At 51.7% G+C, this 18961-nt stretch overlaps 1 protein-coding gene across 1 annotated transcript; it reads left to right on the forward strand.

Annotated features, from left to right (window-relative positions):
- Window positions 1-642: 642 nt before the first annotated feature.
- On the forward strand, window positions 643-17986 carry Hr (HR lysine demethylase and nuclear receptor corepressor). The gene is made up of 18 exons (XM_051160805.1): window positions 643-1285; window positions 1890-2682; window positions 3891-4041; window positions 4131-4318; window positions 6540-6704; window positions 8270-8359; window positions 8507-8622; window positions 10632-10713; window positions 11436-11599; window positions 11706-11939; window positions 12175-12340; window positions 12579-12648; window positions 12921-13051; window positions 13155-13274; window positions 13375-13490; window positions 15867-16031; window positions 16446-16574; window positions 16767-17986. The coding sequence occupies exons 1-18, from the start codon at window positions 674-676 to the stop codon at window positions 16827-16829; spliced, it is 3555 nt and encodes a 1184-aa protein (XP_051016762.1). The 5' UTR covers window positions 643-673; the 3' UTR covers window positions 16830-17986.
- The last annotated feature ends 975 nt before the right edge of the window (window positions 17987-18961 follow it).

The following is an 18961-nucleotide window of genomic DNA, read 5'->3' on the forward strand; positions in this document are numbered from 1 at the left end:
AGTAGCCCTGGCTAGCTGCCCTGCCCAGTGACTCTTGAGCCTGCCAGGCCTGAACATCCCAGTCTTGCATGCCTGATGGGGGCTGGAGATGGGAGTGAGCAAGCAGCATCCCCCCAAAAACAGAATGAAGTTTAGAAAGGCGTCTCTGTGTTCCAAGTCTCACTTTTACATACGGGCACACGGAAGCCGGGAGGAAAAAGTGATCTGCTAAGCATCCACAGACCGGGGCCCGGGGCCAGAGTTAGGATCCTGCCTCCCTGCCCTCCCAGCTGAGCTCTCTGGGCTCTCTTGCCTCTACTGGGCTAACCTCTTGCTTCCTGTCCATATCCAAGACTTGTAACCAAATCCCTAGCTCCATAAGGGCAGACAGAGCCTTTCACCCTGGAACTGACAACCTTCTATCGAGTTTTGACCCCCCCCCCATTCAGATAGGGGCCAGAATTTAGGGAGAGGCATCAACTTCCTGCCACGAAGCAGAATCCTTTTGGCCACATGTGGAAGGCTGCTTTGTGCCCTGCTGTGCCCTGGCACTTGCTTTACTGGTTTGAGCCACTTTGGTATTCCCAGGGTGGTGCTCATGGCTAAGGTACGTGGGGCCTGTGCCTAAAGAGTTCGTACTTTGTCCTTATGCTTCAGGATCCCCCTGGGAGAGCCCCATGAGGGCAGGAGAGTGATGGAGAGTATGCCCAGCTTCCTGAAGGACACTTCAGCCTGGGAGAAGATAGCCCCTGAGAACGGCATTGTGGGACAGGAGCCTGGTACCCCACCACAGGATGGCTTGCGCCATGGGGCACTGTGCCTAGGAGACCCTGCTCCCTTTTGGAGGGGCGTCCTGAGCACTCCGGACTCCTGGTTCCCTCCTGGCTTCCCTCAAGGCCCCAAGGACACACTCTCACTGGTGGAGGGTGAGGGTCCTCGGAATGGGGAGAGGATGTCCAGCTGGCTGGGTAGCAAGGAAGGACTGCGCTGGAAGGAAGCGATGCTGGCCCATCCACTGGCCTTCTGTGGACCAGCGTGCCCTCCTCGCTGTGCCCCCCTGATACCTGAGCATAGTGGTGGTCATCCCAAGAGTGACCCTGTGGCCTTCCGGCCCTTGCACTGCCCTTTCTTGCTGGAGACCAAGATTCTAGAGCGAGCTCCCTTCTGGGTTCCCACCTGCTTGCCGCCCTACTTAATGTCCAGTCTGCCCCCAGAACGTCCATATGACTGGCCTTTGGCCCCGACCCCCTGGGTACACCCCGGAGGCCAGCCAAAAGTGCCCTCTGCTTTCAGCTTAGGCAGCAAGGTGAGTGATGGGATAGAATGGGTGCATGGGGTTCAGTTGTCCCTAGCCCTGAAGGCAACCCAAACACTGGGCATCTCTATCTCCCTGGGCCTTCCCTGCCCTGCCCTTGGGCCTCTGCAGCCGTTGACTCACCCTGTAGTTCATCCAGGATTAGGCCTTAGAAACTCTGCCCGTTGGAATGTGTGGCCTTACTGAGGGGGCAAAGAGTGGGTGAGATGTGCAGGCCTCAGGCCTGTTTCTGGGGCTCCTTCCTGATAGGCCACCCGTGTGCCTAGAAAAAGGTCTTTAAATGTGAGGCAGGATTGTGTACTCCATGCTAGTCTGAAGTACATAGAAAGATCCTCTCTCCAAAACGAAAGCCAACCAACGGGGATGTGGACCAAAACGAAGAATTCTATCTTGGGAGAAGATGGTGTGGGGCCCAGGGTAATAGGGGAGCTACCTGGGGAGGTGCCACTCACCTGACAGCCTGTGAGTTCACCAATGACTCCTTATAGCTGTATTTTATTTTATTTTTTTAATAACTTCTGCTGTAACTCCTGTTTGTTCTTTTGAATGCTGGGAGCCTACATTAGAACTAGCTTAATCCTTTCTCCTCTTTTAGGGCTTTTACCACAAGGATCCAAACATCCTCAGGCCAGCAAAGGAGCCCTCAGCAGTGTCAGGGTCTGGGTTGTTGGGCTTAGCCCCTGGTGGGCCTCTCCAGCGCGCCTGTGAGGCAGAGGGCCCCTCACTTCACCAGAGGGATGGGGAGACAGGAGCCGGCAGGCAGCAGAATCTTTGCCCACTTTTCTTGGGGTATCCAGACACTGTTCCTAGGACCCCCTGGCCCTCTTGTCCCCCAGGCCTAGTTCACACTCTTGGCAACATTTGGGCTGGGCCAGGAAGTAATAGCCTTGGGTACCAGCTAGGACCACCAGTCACACCAAGGTGCCCATCTCCTGGGCCGCCCACCCCTCCGGGTGGCTGTTGCTCATCCCACCTACCTGGCAGAGAGGAGGATCTTGGCCCTTGTAGGAAATGTCAGGACAGCCCAGAGGGAGGCAATAGTGGGCCGGGTGAATCCAGTGAAGAAAGGAACAAGGCTAGATCCAGGGCCTGTCTCCCAAGCCATCACACCAAGCTGAAGAAGACCTGGCTCACACGCCATTCAGAACAGTTTGAGTGCCCGGGTGGCTGTCCTGGAAAGGAAGAAAGCCCAGCTGTTGGGATCCGGGCACTCAAAAGGGCAGGCAGTCCAGAGGTCCAAGGAGCAGCAAGGGGCCCAGCTCCCAAACGCCCATCCCACCCTTTCCCAGGCACTGGGAGGCAGGGGCCCAGGGCTTGGCAGGAGGAGGCACCAGACACATCCACAGGTAGCAAGGCAGCGATGGCAGAGGAACAAGAAGAGCAGAGAGGTAAGGGGGTGATGGGTTGTTGTGGGGGGTGAGGGAGAGGGGAGGGATCTGTTGAAGAAAGGGCAACAGGGCTGGGCCTTTACAAGGACCTGAAGTCTGTAGGCCTTTTTGATGGGTCATACTAAGATGGCAGGTCTCCTTCCTGAATCACTACAGTGCTCTGGCTCCCAGGGTTGTCCACTACAGTCTTCTAGCCGGTGGCTTCCATCCCTTCCTCTTACTGAGTTGTTGGCGAAACAGTGACATGGGCCAGAACAGGGTTTCCAGAGACAGCCACTTCCTGACGTGCTGATCAGTAACTGGGACCTGAAGAAGTTGCTCCACCTCTAAGGACCTTAGTTCATCTATACAGTGGGAGTAAAGATGGCCCCCACCTTATGAAGACTACAAGGAGGGTTAAACTGCTCATCGGGGCTCTGAGGAACTCGTGGCATTTAGGAAATGCCATGGTTATTTGTACCACAAATCCTAGTGTAGGCATTATCTCTCCTGGAGGACCACTCTCAACCTCTCTTGGCCAGATGAATCATGGAGACTCAATTTGGACCTGACGGCCTTTTGGGTACAGCGTGGACTCTTGGCTACACTGTGTCCTTCACAGAGGGTTCCAGCAACCCTGGAGCCAGATTGGTTTCTGCAGGATCACCTCATTCTCAGCCTCTTGGGACGCTGGGCCCACAGAAGACTGTCTCTCTGACCTGGCCCCTAAAGCCCCTGCACCTGGTGTGGGTCTGTCTGCACTTTCACACGCCTCAGTCTGGGCTGGGAAGTTGTCAACCCCTCTTGGGTTACAGCACCTGTGTTCTGTGTTGAAACTCTGGCCTTCTCACTTTCCGGTGCCCTCCATCCACCCATCCATCCGTCCACATTGGAATCATCTCCTCACGGTGTCACATGGCCAAAGAGCCTTTAGCCAACCTATCTACAGTCTGTAATGGCTGGATTCCAAACAAGTACAAGGACCATTGCTCAGGCTTCCCAAAGCCCTGGGCTGAACATGCTAAACCACCCCCTCATCCTCCATTCCTGCTCAGCCTTGTGTGTGACTCTTACCTGCCGGGTCCTCTTTCCGGTTCTGACTTAGTCTCACAAGCCTGGGACCAGGGGCCGAACTGGCTGCCTATGGACAGGGTGGTTGCTAATTTGGGGCTTTCGCTAGCATAAGCCCTAGAAACTAGACTCCCTAAGCCACTGTATTATCTCCTCAGGACCCCAGGATGGCAGGACTAGCCTCCAGGAATCCAGGCTCGATGGTACATCTCACCAGGCTCACTTAGCAGGTGTCACTCAGTGCCAAAGCTGTGCCCAGGCAGCTGGAGACGTAGGAGTACTAATCAACCACTCCCAGCATTCACATAGGTAAATGGTGCCCCAGTCAGAGTCACCGACATCCCTGCTGGCTCCCATGGCCTCTCTCCTCAAGCCCTTTTGTCTCATCTCATCTCCAGGTTGCCCCTGGAAGCAAAGCTGTTGGAGGCGGAGGACTCCTCTGTCAGCTCTGAGGATGGAGGAGGGTCTGGCCTGGAAGCTCCGCTCAATAAGGGCCTAGCTAAGCACCTGCTGAGCGGTTTGGGTGACCGACTCTGCCGCCTGCTGCGGAGGGAGCGGGAGGCCCTTGCGTGGGCACAGCGTGAGGGTAAGCTGACCTACCTTGTGGGCCTGCTCTTGCGTGTCTCTCCCAACCCACGTTTGCCAGTGCTTTGGGGTTCCCAGGCCTACTCAGGAGATCTCCATCCCTATCTATCCCTTACTTGGATTCTTAGTCAACCCTGGGTGTTTGGCCCTGGGTGGGGATCCTCCTGGGAAGTCTAAAAATTTGGTTTAGTCCAGTTCTCTGAGAATAATAGGGCTTATGGCAGAAACGGAGCCAGTACAATAGCCTGGGAGGTGAGAGGGCTCCAGTGAGGTTAGGGGCAAGGAAGGCCTCTAGAGTGTGGAGATGTTTGCCTTCAGCTGGGTCCCCGGGTCCAGGCCACCTCTATGCTGCTCTTTCTAGTAAGAGTGTGAACTTTGTAAACCACAGCCCTGGGCCCACATGTTACTCCTTGCATGGGGATCACCAGTGTCACCATCTCACTCCAGAGAGGACAGCCCCTAGTTTGTTCAGTCATGAGCCAGCTCATGGCTGCCACTCCCAGCCTGGATTTCTGGCATGCATGCCACTCGTCTTTCCCTTCCCGGATCATAAAGCTCGTCTGTCCCCTGGGGCCTTGGCACTAGCTGTTCCCTCGATCTGGAATGCCCTGGTCATCCCATCGTACCTGACAGATAAGAACTTACTCATCCTTTGGGGCCATTTGTGAAGTTCCCCGGGCCACGTCACCCTCATCTTTCCATGGTCCTTTCAGCCAGGAGTCCAACAGTCATCACTGTGGCTGTGGGTTCTCTCCCTGGGTGGGGATATGAACTCTGGTAGGGCAAGAGCTACTCCTGAGAAACTCCGAGTCTCCCGTGCCCACTTGGGACATGATCACGTGCCTTGAATGTGTGTTCTGTGGGGCCCTTTCTACCTACCGACCACGGTTTAGTCTGAACCTTGGCTCTTTAAAAAAAAAAAAAAAAAAAAAAAAAAAAAAAAAAAAAAAAAAAAAGAAAGGGGGGTGGTGGCTGGAGAGATGGCTCAGTGGTTAAGAGTGCTGCCTGCTCTTCCAAAGGTCCTGAGTTCAATTCCCAACAACCACATGGTGGCTCATAACCATCTGTAATGTGATATGGCGCCCTCTTCTGGCTTGCAGGAGTCATGCAAGCAGAGCACTGTATATATGATAATAAATAAATAAATCTTAAAAAAAAAAATATCCAGCCGGGCACGGTGGTCCTATAATCCCAGCACTCTGGGAAGCAAGGGCAAGCAGATCTCTGTGAGTTCGAGGCCAGCCTGGTCTACAGAGTGAGTCCAGGACAGCCAAGGCTATACAGAGAAGCCCTGTCTCAAAAAACAAAACCAAACCAAACAATCCATTTCGGTGGGTAAGGGCAAGAGCAGCCTCTTTGGGGTTCCTCTTCTAGTCTACTAAGCCCCCTGGACTTAGAGGAAAGGCCACCTGAGTGGGTGCTGCGCCTTTCCATCCCTTGTGGGGTGGGGAGGTGGCTGGAAGATGTGCTGGAAGTGGTGTGGATTAGAGACACAGGCACACTCGGGAGACCTCTGGGGCAAGGCTCCGGGTGCGGTGGCCGAGGCAGCTGAGGCTACTATTGCCGTAGGAGTGCATGCTGGAAAGGATCGCTACTGCCAGACTAGTGTGTTGAGTAAAGTACAAGGAATGGAGGAGGAGCCCAGCTCCCTTCTTCCAGTGGCTCTGGGTGGAAATTGTTCCCTGCCTCGCCCATGCTGCTTCCAATATGTCACTGGTTCTCACCTTTCCTAATGCTGTGACTTTTCAATACCGTGCCTAATGTTATGGTGATCCCCTCAGCAATAATAATAATAATAATAATCATCATCATCATCATCATCATCATCATCATCATCATCTATAATAATAATAACAACAACAACAATAATAAATAATGATGATGATGAGACAGGGTTTCTCTGTGCAGCCTTGGCTGTCCTGGACTTGCTTTGTAAACCAGGCTGACCTCAAACTCACAGAAATCTGCCTGCCTCTGCCTCCCGAGTACTGGGATTAAAAGCGTGCGCCACCATGCCTGGCTATAACTGTAGTTTTGCTGCTGTTATGAATTATAGTGTAAATATCTGATGTGCAGGATATCTGATACGTGACCCTTGTGAAAGGGTAGTTTGACCCCCAGAGGGGTCACAACCCACAGGTTGAGAACCACTGCTACAAAGGGCTCCCCAAGGGGGCTATATGCGCGTGAGTCCTCTGACCCTGTTCTTCTGTGGCCAACAGGCCAGGGGCCAGCCATGACAGAGGACAGCTCAGGCCTTCCACACTGCTGCAGCCGTTGCCACCATGGACTCTTCAACACACACTGGAGATGTTCCCACTGCAGCCACCGGCTGTGTGTAGCCTGTGGTCGCATAGCCGGAGCTGGAAAGACCAGGGAGAAAGCGGGTGAGGAAAAACAGATTTGCTTTTGTAGATTTGTATAGTTTTATATGTCTGAGTGTTTTGTCTCCATGCTGTATGTGTGCATTACATGTGTGCCTGATGCTTGAGGAAGTCAAAAGGCGGTGGCGGGGGGGGGGGGGGGGGGTCAGAGCTTCTGGAACCAGAGTTATAGGTGGTTGTAAACTGCCATGTGTATGTTAGAAATTGAACCTGAATCAAAAAAGAAAAGAAATTGAACCCAAATCCTCTGCAAAAGCGGCAAGGGCTCTTGACCTCTGAGCCATCACTTTAGCTCTCTCCTTACCTGCTCTTTTAAGAAGTCAAGCATCGTTGGGCGTGGTGGTACACGCCTGTAATCCCAGCACTTGGGAGACACAGGCAGGCGAATCACTGTGAGTTTGAGGCCAGCCTAGTCTACAAAGTGAGTCCAGGACAGCCAAGGCTGCATAGAGAAACTCTAGCATCTGGGCACTGGGTATATGAGTTTGGTCAGTAAAGTGCTAGCCAAGCAAACAGGAGGCTCTAAGTTCAGATCCCTAGCACGCCTGTTAAAGCTGGGCATGGTGGCCCACCTGGGGACCAGAGACAGGCAGATTCCTGGAGGTTATTGACCAGACAGCTGGGCTGAATTAATGAACTCCAGGTTCAGTAAGAGAGAGATCTAGCCTCAAAAGATAAGGAGGACACATACGAACATGCGTGCACATGGATGCACACACACAGAAGTCAGGTGCCTTCTTTATGTATGTCACATTAATATGGTGAAATGGGTGTGATTTTCTCCATTATCCAGATAAGAATAACTCAGAGTAGGTCAAATGTACTGTCCACAGACCCAAAGTAAGTCAGGGTTAAAGCCAAGACTCTAACCTCAGGCCCTCTGATCCAGTCCCATCCTTTTTAAGGTTTTCAGTTTTCAGTTCCATGGCTCAACTTAGACATGCCTTTTAAAAAGTTCTAGAATCAGGTACATTCTTATGTGACCACCCAGGGGACTTCAATGAAGAAATATTGATTCATTGATCTGTTTGCTTATGTATTTATTGGTGTGTGCCTGTGTGTGTCTGTGTGTGTGTGTGTGTGTGTGTGTGTGTGTGTGTGTGTGTGTGTGAGAGAGAGAGAGAGAGAGAGAGAGAGAGAGAGAGAGAGAGAGAGAGAGAGAGAGACATACATGTGTGCACTTGCCACAGCACATGTATGATGGTCAGAGGACGTCTTTTGGGAATCAGTTCTTTCTTTCCACCATGTGAGTCATAGGAATCAAACTCAGGTCCTTAGGCTTGGTGGCAAGCGCCTCTACCTGCTGAGCCATCTCACAGGCCCCACCCCATCCCCCCCCCCACCCCAGACCTTAGGCTCTTGCAAAACAGGGCAGCATATGAAAACCTCTCCATTCCAAAAGCAAGGAATTCTATGCTGTTACAGACACCCAAGCTTCCCAGCAAGCACTTGTTTTGTGACTTGCTGAACTCCTGATTTAAGTATCATGTACTTGGCCTCCTTCCTTGACCTTAACCTGTAGTTACCTCGCTTTCTGGACCTGCAGCTCCTCTCTTCCTACCCCACAGGCTCCCGGGAGCAGCACAGAGACGAGTGTGCCCAGGAGGCTGGGCATGCTGCCTGTTCTCTGATTCTGACCCAGTTTGTCTCCAGCCAGGGTGAGCCATTGTGGAGGGGTGGGGCATGCAGTGGGTGGGACCCAAGGAAGACAGGATACTGTCTCGGTTGTTCCTGACCCTGGTGACATGGCCTCCTGGTTGGTGAGGCCAGACTGCTCCATGTCCATCCCTCTTCTACACACCTAGCACTGGCAGAACTGAGCGCTGTGATGCACCAAGTCTGGGCCAAGTTTGACATTCGGGGGCACTGTTTCTGCCAGGTTGATGCCCGTGTGTGGGCCCCTGGTGATGGGGGTCAGCAGGTAAGAACCAGGGCGTGTTCTGAGTGACAAGCACCAGTTGCTGGGCTCCTGTATTGAGCAGTTTGCACGCACATAGCTAACCTGTATGGGGAGGGGGAGCTGGCCTTTCTCTGTGGGTGGGGATGAAGCTGGTGAAACAAACCATTTCCCACCTCCCCGGGAAGCAGGATCAAGACATTGACTCTAGCATGTGCCTTTCCCTTCCACCCTGCCCTCGCTCCCCCACTCCGCAACACCCCCTCCCCGCCAACCACAAGCCCTTTCTCCCTGCTCCCTAGAGTCCTGCCTCACTTGGTCTTTTAGGCCAGCCTTTGCCACTTTATCTTACTGTTACCACTCCAGCCATGGGTCCTTTCTGGTTCAGTACCAACCACTTTCTTAGTAGCCCTGGCCCCTCAACTCATGGCACGCACTTAACATGCACTGTGAAAAAAGTTTTGCTTTTTTTAAATGAACTTTGTGATTCTGTGATAAAAGCTACTCACTTAAGAAAGAGTTAATTAAGAGTTTGTTTTGTTTGGTTTGGTTTTTCTAGACAGGGTTTCTCTGTGTAGCTTTGGCTGTCCTGAACTTACTTTGTAGATCAGGCTGGCTTCGAACTCACAGTGATCCACCTGTCTTTGCCTCCCAAGTGCTGGGATTAAAGTCATGTGCCACCACTGCCCAGCAGGTATTTAAATTTTTAACATTTACTTATTTCTTATTTATTTTATTGGGAGGGGAGCACAATACTTGGCATGGCACACACATGGAGGTCACAGGACAAGTTGTGAGAGTTGGTTCTTTTCTTCCCAGTGTGTGGGTTCTGGGGATAGAACTCAAGTTCCCAGGCATGCCAGGTGCTCTTCCCTGATGAGCCATCTTGCTGAAACTATTAAAAGTATTTTATGAGCTGGGCATGATGGTACATGTCTTAGGAGGTAGAGGCAGGAGAAACCGGAGCTTGAGACTAGCCTAGCCAACACAGGGCGATCGTCTCATAAAAGCCGAGGGTTGACTATAGCTCAGTGTCAGGGTGCTTCCCTGGCACGCTTAGGGCCCTGGGTCCCATCCTCACCAAGGAAAGCAAAAGGTACATTTTATTGTCCTGTAGATTTTGTTTAAAGATGAGGTCTTGCTATGTAGCGCAGGCTAGCTGAAATTTGCAATCCATCTACCTTGACCTCCAGAGTGCAAGAATTACAGATGCCATACATCTACATACACTACAGCTAGCTGAAAAGTACATTTTATATACCAGACACTGCCACATATCCATTGTATAAAAATAAGAAAATGTAGACAAGTATAAGAAAACAATAATGATCTCTTACATAGCTGTTATTTATTTACTTATTGTTTTTTGAGACAGGGTTTCTCTGTGTAGCCTTGGCTGTCCTGGATGGACTCTCTTTGTAGACCAGGCTGGCATCAAACTCACAGAGATCCACCTGCCTCTGAGTCCCAAGTACTGAGATTAAAAGCATGCACTACCATGCCTGGCCCTATTAATTCTTTATAATTTCACTCACTCTCTTTTGTTTTTTGTTTTTGTTTGTTTGTTTGTTTTTAACATTTCACTCTCTTGCAAACAACTTTAGGGCTCGTTATAACATTGTTAGAGATAGAGAGATGGCTTGGTGGTTAAGAGCACTGGCTGCTCTTCCAGAGAACCTGGGTTCAATTTCTAGCACCCACACGACAGCTCAGACTGTCTGTAACTCCAATTCTAGGGCATCCAACACCCTCACACAGGCACAGATGCAGGCAAAACATTAGTGCACATCAAATACAAGTAAAAAAGGAAGCCAGGTGTGGTGGTGCACACCTTTAATGCCGGCACTCGGAAGGTAGAGAGTCAGGAGGATCTCTGTGAGTTCAAGGTCAGCCTAGACAGCCAAGAGAAACTTTGTGCCCCAAAACCCAAAAAAGAACACATTTTTAGCCCTTGAACATTGAATTCGGTTGTGTCTGCACATTTTTAAAACCTCTGCTTGGATTTGGGGGGTGGTGGTGAATGGGTTTAGCAGAAGGAACCAACAGAGAAAACTCCCCCAGCACCACAATCTACCTGCAATGGAGATTCCAATAGGACCAAGGACATCAAAGAAGGTGAGTGGCTGGCTCCCCATGCTCCTTGGACTGGGCATGCAGGAGGGCAATGGGGGAATAACCGTCGCCAGTAGAAACTTGGCGTTACTTTGGCAATCAATTCTCCTCCCTTCCCCTCCCGCCACAACACACAGAACAGGAATCGCCACCCCTCACCTCGAGACAGGTGCCCTGACTCCATCAGCCAGACCCTCCTATTGTTTATTTATGCATTTGTTTGTTTATTGTATGCGTGTGACGACCGGGTGCCCTGCTCTATTACTTTCTTTCTTACTCCCTTGAGACAGGGTCTCTCTTTAAACCCGAAGCTAGGTTGGTGGCCAACAAACCTCAGCCAGCAATGCTCCCATCTCTGTGTCACTCCCTCCTGAACCCAAGAGCTGAGGTGCTGGTACCAGGGATGATAGTGACAGTGTTTTTTTGTTTTTGTTTTTGTTTTTGTTTTTGTGGTTGTTGAGGGTTTGAACTTAGATTCTCACCCTTACACAGAAATACTGTGCGCTTACCTGCTGCGCTGTCTCCCAACTCGACTCCCATGTGGAATCCCTTTTCCTAGAGGCTCTTCAACTTCATTCAGGAAGGCAGTGATAGAATGGCACCTGGACAGGGCAGAGTAAAGATGGAGCGCTGCCGAGGACAGAACAGGCTTGGCCAAGACATGAGAGGACATCTTTTTGAGCTAAAGACTAAAGGAAGTCACTCACCCTTTCCTTCTTCAACAGAAACCCCAGACTCTACTGAGACCCCAGCAGAGGACCGCGCTGGCCAATCGCCCCTTCCCTGTCCCTCTCTCTGTGAGCTGCTAGCCTCTACAGCTGTCAAACTCTGCCTGGGACACGAGCGGATTCACATGGCCTTCGCTCCCGTCACCCCAGCTCTGCCCAGTGTGAGCAAGGGCTCAGAGGGAGGGGGCCAAGAGCCTGAGGACCAGACGCTGGGGTGCCTGAGTGGGTCCTGAGCCTTCTTGCCCCTCTGTCCCTCCCTCCCCACAGGATGACCGCATTACCAACATCCTGGACAGCATTATTGCGCAGGTAGTAGAACGGAAGATCCAAGAGAAGGCCCTGGGGCCAGGCCTTCGAGGGTCAAGCTTACGCAAGGGCCTGAGCCTGCCCCTGTCGCCAGTACGAACCCGGCTGTCTCCTCCTGGAGCTTTGCTGTGGCTGCAGGAACCCAGGCCTAAGCAGGCCTTTCACCTTTTCCAGGAACACTGGCGGCAGGGCCAGGTAAGCTGGCCTGCCTCTTCCTTTCCAATGCTATGGCCTCACTGGCTTCACAAGGTCCTGGTCCCCAGGCTCAGGGTGGGTGTGCTGGTACCCAGAGGGATCAGCAAAAGCTATCTCTTCCCCAAGCCCTCCCCGACATGTCCCGCAGCTGTCACAACGTGCCCCAGCCTGGCTACATACTCCCCCACCATTCTTGTGTGTGTATGTGTGTGTGTTTACTTTTTCTTCCCTGCAGCCCGTGTTAGTGTCAGGCATCCAGAAGACATTGAGAGTTAGCCTGTGGGGAACGGAAGCTCTTGGGACACTCGGTGGCCAGGTGCAAACATTGACTGCCCTCGGGCCTCCCCAGCCCATAAGCCTGGACAGCACGGCATTCTGGGAGGGATTCTCTCACCCTGAGAGTAAGCATTCCTAACAAGGAGTAGAGGGAGCTGGGGGCCTGACCCTGAAGTGTCATGTATCAAGAGAACCCTAGAGTAGCTCTGGAGACAGCGGTGGTGGTGGTGGTGGTGGTGGTGTGTTGTGGTGGTGGGGGACAGGAAGTGGAAACTGACCTTAGGTATGGGGGCCATAGAGAAAGGGAATGAGTCTCTAGGCCAAGAGGTCCCACCATGGGTCAACATCTCTCTCTTCCCTTAGCACGTCCAAAGATAGATGAGGGCTCTGTCCTCCTGCTACACCGAACCCTGGGGGATAAGGACACTAGCAGGTAGGTACAGTATCAAAGACCAGCCCTATCTCCCAGCTGCCAGCAGCCCTTGCTTCTCTACCCCTCACCCTCTAAAAAGCGGCTTAGAGTACATGTATAGCTAGAGTCGGGGACGGAGGGTCTGTCTTATGGGGAGTGCTAGAAATCCTTGGGGCGGGGGATGGATTTTGCCCTCTAGATGTTACCCTAGCAGTGGGAAGCTCTGATGGGCCTCAGGGGTCCGCGTTGGACTTGCTGTGCATAATTTTCCCCCTCGAAACCGCTATCCCCAGGGTGGAGAACCTTGCCTCCAGCCTTCCACTGCCAGAGTACTGTGCCCACCAAGGGAAACTCAACCTGGCCTCCTACCTCCCCCTGGGCCTCACCCTGCATCCCCTGGAGCCCCAGCTCTGGGCAGCCTATGGTGAGTACCTTTCTGCTCCAGACCCCTCCCTACCTCTGCCTTCCGTATCATCTTAGGGCACGTGTGCAGCATCGTGTCGTGCCCTTGTTCTACATCCATGCAGGTGTGAACCCACACCGTGGACACCTGGGGACCAAGAACCTATGCGTGGAGGTGTCTGACCTAATCAGTATCCTGGTGCACGCTGAGGCCCAGCTGCCTTCCTGGTACCGAGCACAGAAAGGTAAGGCCTCCTCGGCTGGAAACACCTGCAAGTCAAGCTGTTAATGAGGATGTCTGCCTTTGCCTACTCTGGGCTCACCTGAGCCATCTTTCTCCTGCAGATTTCCTCTCAGGCCTGGATGGGGAAGGGCTTTGGTCTCCAGGTAGCCAGACCAGCACTGTGTGGCATGTGTTCCGGGCCCAGGATGCCCAGCGCATCCGTCGCTTTCTCCAGATGGTGAGGAGGGAGGGAGTCCGGAACCCACCCCTTGTCCCGGCCCGTCTCTCTGTGTGCTCCTATCTCCTATGAGCTTACCTTGTCCTGACGATGAGTTAGCTAGACTCAGGTAGACAGGTGCAGAGAGAGCAGGATAGAAGTCCTAGTCTCTGCTGGGGCTCCATATAAGGAGAGAGTATAGCAGGAGAGTCAGAATCTAGTGAGGAGACGAGGCAGTAACTATAGAACAGGCATTGTGTTAAGGGCCTTGGTGCACTGTCTTCATTTATGGTACCTTTCTCCTCTTCCTTACTCCTGACCTAAGCAGAGAAAGCTGCTTTCCCACTTTATGGTTGGGAGAAATGGGGCTCAGTGGTAACCCCGGGACCTGAGCTTTTACACTTACATCAACTTTAAGTTCCTATCCTGTATTCCTCCTGGGAACAGGAATTCTCCCTTTTCTGGCCTCCAGCGTTGAGAGACTGGCAAACAGCCTTCCCCTTTCTTATAGTTGATACTGTGAGGAGAAACCTCTAGGGGAGAAACTAGCCATGAAGAGGGTTAAGGTAGGAAGGTGGGGCACACGCCTACCAGCATAGGTGCCTAGTGGTAGAGGTAGTGAGACAGGAAGTCAAAGAACTCCAGAAGGGCAGAGAAAGATGGGAGGCCAGGATTATTAAAGATTGTAACAGGGTATAGTAGTACCGTGCCAGAAGAGTCAGGACCTTAAGGCCTGCCCAACCTATATAATAAAACAAATAATTGAGTCAGGCATGGTGGTATATCTTTATAATTCCAGCACTTGAGAGGTAGAAACAGGAAGATCAGAGGTTCAGGTCATCCTTGGCAAACAAGGTTAGTTTGAAGCTAGCCTGGGCTACATGAGAGCCTTGTCTGAAACTTTGCCTGATTAGCACCATCAAAAAAAATAATAATATTGGGGCTGGAGAGATGGCTCAGTGGTTAAGAGCACCGTCTGCTCTTCCAGAGGTCCTGAGTTCAATTCCCAGCAACCACATGGTGACTCACAACCATCTATAATATGATCTGATTCCTTCTTCTGCAGATAAAGCACTCATATACAATAAATAAATAAATCTTTAAAAAACAAACAAACAAACAAACAAAAAATAATACTGCCAGGCGTGGTGGCACACACCTGTAATCCCAGCACTCGAGAGGCGGATACAGGAGGAGCTCTGTGAGTTCAAGGCCAGCTTGGTCTACAAAGCAAGTCCAGAACAGCCAAGGCTACACAGAGAGACCCTGTCTTGAAAAAACAAAAGAAACAAAGTTGAGTCCCAGTTGTCTTAGAGAAAAGACTACATGTCACTCTTGCTAAGATACAAACATGCAAGTGTCAATATGGTGTTGTCCACCATGCACTGCCAGGGGCTCACACCCAGATGCTGTGACACACAGAGAGGAGCCAACAAAGAGCACCATCATCAACAGATGGCCTTGTCTGCTCTGGGTGTGGTTGGCTGTTGGCAGTCCCATATGGCCCAGTGGCGTGACTCATGGGGAGGTCTGAGGGGCCCTTTCTCACTGGGTGGCCTGTTACTGCTGTAGCCCCAGGATGGACTTGAATATTTGGAACCAAGGAAACTTGGCATCCTCCTGGGATCCTCCAGGGGGATGGGGTTCACAAGCCTCCCAACCCCAGCCAACCCCTGCCAGCACCCTCTCAATCCAGAGACAATGGCTGAGATCCTAGCTGAAGGAGGTGGGTTTAGCTGGTGGCCAATCAGAACATGATGCTGGCGCTCACCTGTACAGGTTCCCTGGGCACCTCTTCTGGCCTTCACTTGTCCCTGCCTGTCATGGAACTCTGCCTGTGTCTGGGCTGATGACAGTCGCCATAGCTGGCCCTGCTGCAGGAGCCTCAAGCCTATCTACCCGCTTCGAGTCAGAGCTTCTGAGTGGCCCTGCCTTTCCTGGATCTAGGATTGTGCTCCCCCCACCACCACCACCACCACCAGGGTGGGGGTGGAGAGAGAGCTACCAATTTCTCCCCAGTTTAGCTTACAATACAGGCTGTTTACAAAAACTCAAGAACTCCTTGTGAAAACGGTTATGAATGGGGCTTGTGCAGGACATCTTCCTGGGTTTTGGAGAAAGGGACACTGAAAGAACAAGAGGTCAGGCCAGGGTCACAGAGGCTATGAAAGGCATATCCCAAGAAAAGCAGATTTAGATCCCTCCTCCTCCCCAGCTTGAGTGTCCATTACTCTAAGTTACTTCCAGCCCAACCTGGATGTACCCCCAATCCTTTACCACCGAGCCTTCTCTCCAGCCTCTTTCCTCCTCCTCCTGGCCTTCAAGACAACTTCAGCACGCTCTCTGAATTCCTGCTGTTATTCCCATGGATGCTCATTTCTCTTTCTCTTCTTTAAGGTGTGTCCAGCTGGAGCAGGAACCTTGGAGCCTGGTGCCCCAGGCAGCTGCTACTTGGATGCAGGGTTGCGGCGCAGGCTAAGGGAGGAGTGGGGTGTGAGCTGCTGGACCCTGCTACAGGCTCCTGGAGAGGCGGTGCTGGTGCCTGCTGGGGCACCCCATCAGGTGAGTCCCTGGAGGGTGGAGCTTAGCAGAAGATCAGAGTATCAGAATTAGCAAGGACACTGGGGCAGAGTCCCGATCACACGATCACACGGGGGTTCTTTACCTGATAGAAAGCTAGGCAGGCCAGGAAGCCATGGAGATTGCAAGGCTGGGTGAGGGTCTTGATGTCTTCAATGCTGTGTGGGACTCTCTCCAGAATTCTGATCTAGTCTTGGCCAACTCACTTAGCACTCCAGTATCCCTCGGGTCTTGTTCTGGCCACACCCTTTGGGATACCTGGCACTGTAACCAGGGCTACTGCTTTCTGAAAATTAGATGGGGAAGCAGATTTGTTGGCTTTATTGGACTTATTGGGGTGAGGGAGTATGGCTTGAGCCTCAACTTACCCTCTTGCCCTTGTCCCCCATGGAACAGGTGCAGGGCCTGGTGAGCACAGTCAGTGTCACTCAGCACTTTCTGTCTCCTGAGACCTGTGCCCTCTCTGCTCAGCTGTGCCACCAGGGTGCCAGCCTGCCCCCTGACCACCGTATGCTTTATGCCCAGGTGAGTGTGATACCGGGCTGGCTGAGCGTGTGCTGCTGCCCAGTCTCTTTGGGGGGCACAGCCACAGTAGGTGATGGAGTGGGCTCATGGCTTATCGGTGCCAGAGAAAGGCATCCTTGGAGGAGGGTACAGAGTGAGGGTGGGGGCTCGAACGCGATTAAAAATTCTGTCGTTTTTTTCCTTTTTCCCTAGATGGACCGGGCTGTGTTTCAAGCAGTGAAGGTGGCTGTGGGAACTTTACAGGAAACTAAATAGAGGCTCCTGTTACCTAGAGGGGTGGTGGGCAGGTAACCAAGTGCTCAGTCTACGCATAACTTCAACAGGGAATAGTACAGGAGAACTAAGGTGTGGTCCATTCTATAAATATCACTTTGGGCACAACAGGGGACCCTGTTCCTCTCCCTGGCCCTAAAGGGAACAACTGTAGTGCCACTGAAGTTGACACCTGCTCCACCATGGCTTCCCTCTCTCTGTGGTATCAGGTTCATACTAGGGGGGAAATGACTCCTTCCAACCTCTATTCTCCACCCCAGGGTATGTACACCCTCCCTTAGGGAAGCTTGGGAATTGTTTTGGCTTAAGTAACACTTCCTTTGGCCGACTTGTCCTGTGTTGTCCCTGGGCCCCCAGCTACGCTATAGCTCACCGTGATCCAGATGAAACCCTCCTGACCATAAGTCTGCTGTGCTGGGAGCCACAGGACTCTTCCCTTTACAGAGGAGCTGTGGGTTTGGGGAGGTGATAACTTCAGTTAATGGCCCAGACCGACTGGAGGGAACGACACGGGCAGTACCACTGTGCCCTGCGCCTACCTCTCTCCTCCCCAGTCTCTATTAAAAATCGGTTGTTTGGTGGCTGCTGCTAGCATAGCTGGCCTTACTCTGCCAGCCACGTGGGCTAGGGAAAGAAGGCAGACTCAGAGGCCAGTGGACAGAATGAGCAGGGACTGGGGACCTGGTGACAGAGACCTCCAATACCACTGCCAGATCTTTGGGGAGGCCTGGACCCCTGGAGTGTTCTGAGGACTGAAGATATTCCTGAGTGACAGTGGGGAAAGGCAGAGTTCTGGGGCCCAGCACTGAGACGGCCTCCCTGGGTGGCATCAGCCTGTGGAGATGATAGACGCCTCTGCCTCTGTCCCACCTATCCTGTGTCTTCTGACCTGGAGAAACACCCAGGAGAACCCTTGCTCAACCCAGCTACTCTTGGCATCCAGGCCCCGGGGACAGAGCTTCATGGCCTCAGACAGCTGACCCCTGCCCCATGGCCCTTATGATAACGCTTTGCCTTCCTACCTCTTCCCCTGTGTTTCTCAACCGCACAAATGCGCCAGCTCTTGTTATACTTAACAGTTCCTGCTGTGGTTTGGGGATTTTTTTTTAATTAAATAAAAGTTTTTATTATAAATAGAACGTCTGTTCAGAGCATTTAGAAGATAACAAAGGTACCTGCAATCTCCTCTTACCTAACCCAAGCATTGCTTGTTTTTTGTTATGTTTCCTTCCAGCATTTCCTTTAGGGAATCTTGACTGCTTTCTTTTAAGGCTGTGTTATAGCAGGGTGTGATGGAACACACCTGTGATCCCTGTACTAGGGGAGATAGGTAAGAGGATCAGAAGTTCAAGGCTAGCCTTGGCTACATTGTGATTTTTGACACCAGCTTGGGCTTTATGCACCTCTGTCTTTTTTCTTTTTCTTTTTTTCAAGACAGGGGTTGTCATGTAGACCTGACTGTCCTAGTCTCACTTTGTAGACCAGGTTGGCCTCAATTTCAGAGATCTGCCTGCCTTTGCCTCCAGAGTGCTGGCATTAAAGGTGTGTGTGCTACCATGCCTGGTGAGACCCCATTTTTGTTTTGTTTTGTTTTGTTTTTCGAGACAGGCTTTCTGTGTGTAGCCTTGGCTGTCCTAGACTCTCTTTGTAGACCATGCTGGCCTCAAACTCACAGTGATCCACCTGCCTCTGTCTCCCGAGTGCTGGAATTAAAGGCGTGAGCCACCATGCCTGGCGGGACCCCATCTTAAAAAGAAAAAAGTTAGGCTTTTTTATTGAAGAGTTTAGTCATTTTCATCTTTTTTTTTTTTTTTTTTTTTTTTTTTTATTAAAAGGAGGGTAAACTCTTGAGAGCAGTAATGTTTCACTGTGTCCTTTTTATTTCACTTAAACCATCTTGTTTAATGCCTGACAGTAGTTTGAGGTACAGATGACCTATTTCCATGTTACAGAAGAAACTGGCAGTTTGGGGCTAAGTAAGTCACCTGAGGTTACATGGCCATTTAAGTGGCGGAATAGGATTTGAACCAAGTTCACCGACTCAAGACACGTCCTTTACATTCTAGTTTTGGTGCTTCGTGGCTTTAAAGATGGTCTTTACTGCTTCTCCATCC

The sequence above is a fragment of the Acomys russatus genome, chromosome 18 (genome assembly GCF_903995435.1).
Source record: "Acomys russatus chromosome 18, mAcoRus1.1, whole genome shotgun sequence".
In the NCBI taxonomy this organism is placed as follows: Eukaryota; Metazoa; Chordata; class Mammalia; order Rodentia; family Muridae; genus Acomys; species Acomys russatus.

What these genes read in the sequence shown, in the direction of transcription:
- Hr (XM_051160805.1), top strand. Translation starts at nt 674, where the DNA reads ATGGAGAGTATGCCCAGCTTCCTGAAGGACACTTCAGCCTGGGAGAAG. An exon ending in CTTTCAGCTTAGGCAGCAAG is followed by an intron (nt 1,286 to 1,889) that starts GTGAGTGATGGG and finishes CTCCTCTTTTAG; the next exon opens with GGCTTTTACCACAAGGATCC. An exon ending in GGGATTCTCTCACCCTGAGA is followed by an intron (nt 12,341 to 12,578) that starts GTAAGCATTCCT and finishes CTCTTCCCTTAG; the next exon opens with CACGTCCAAAGATAGATGAG.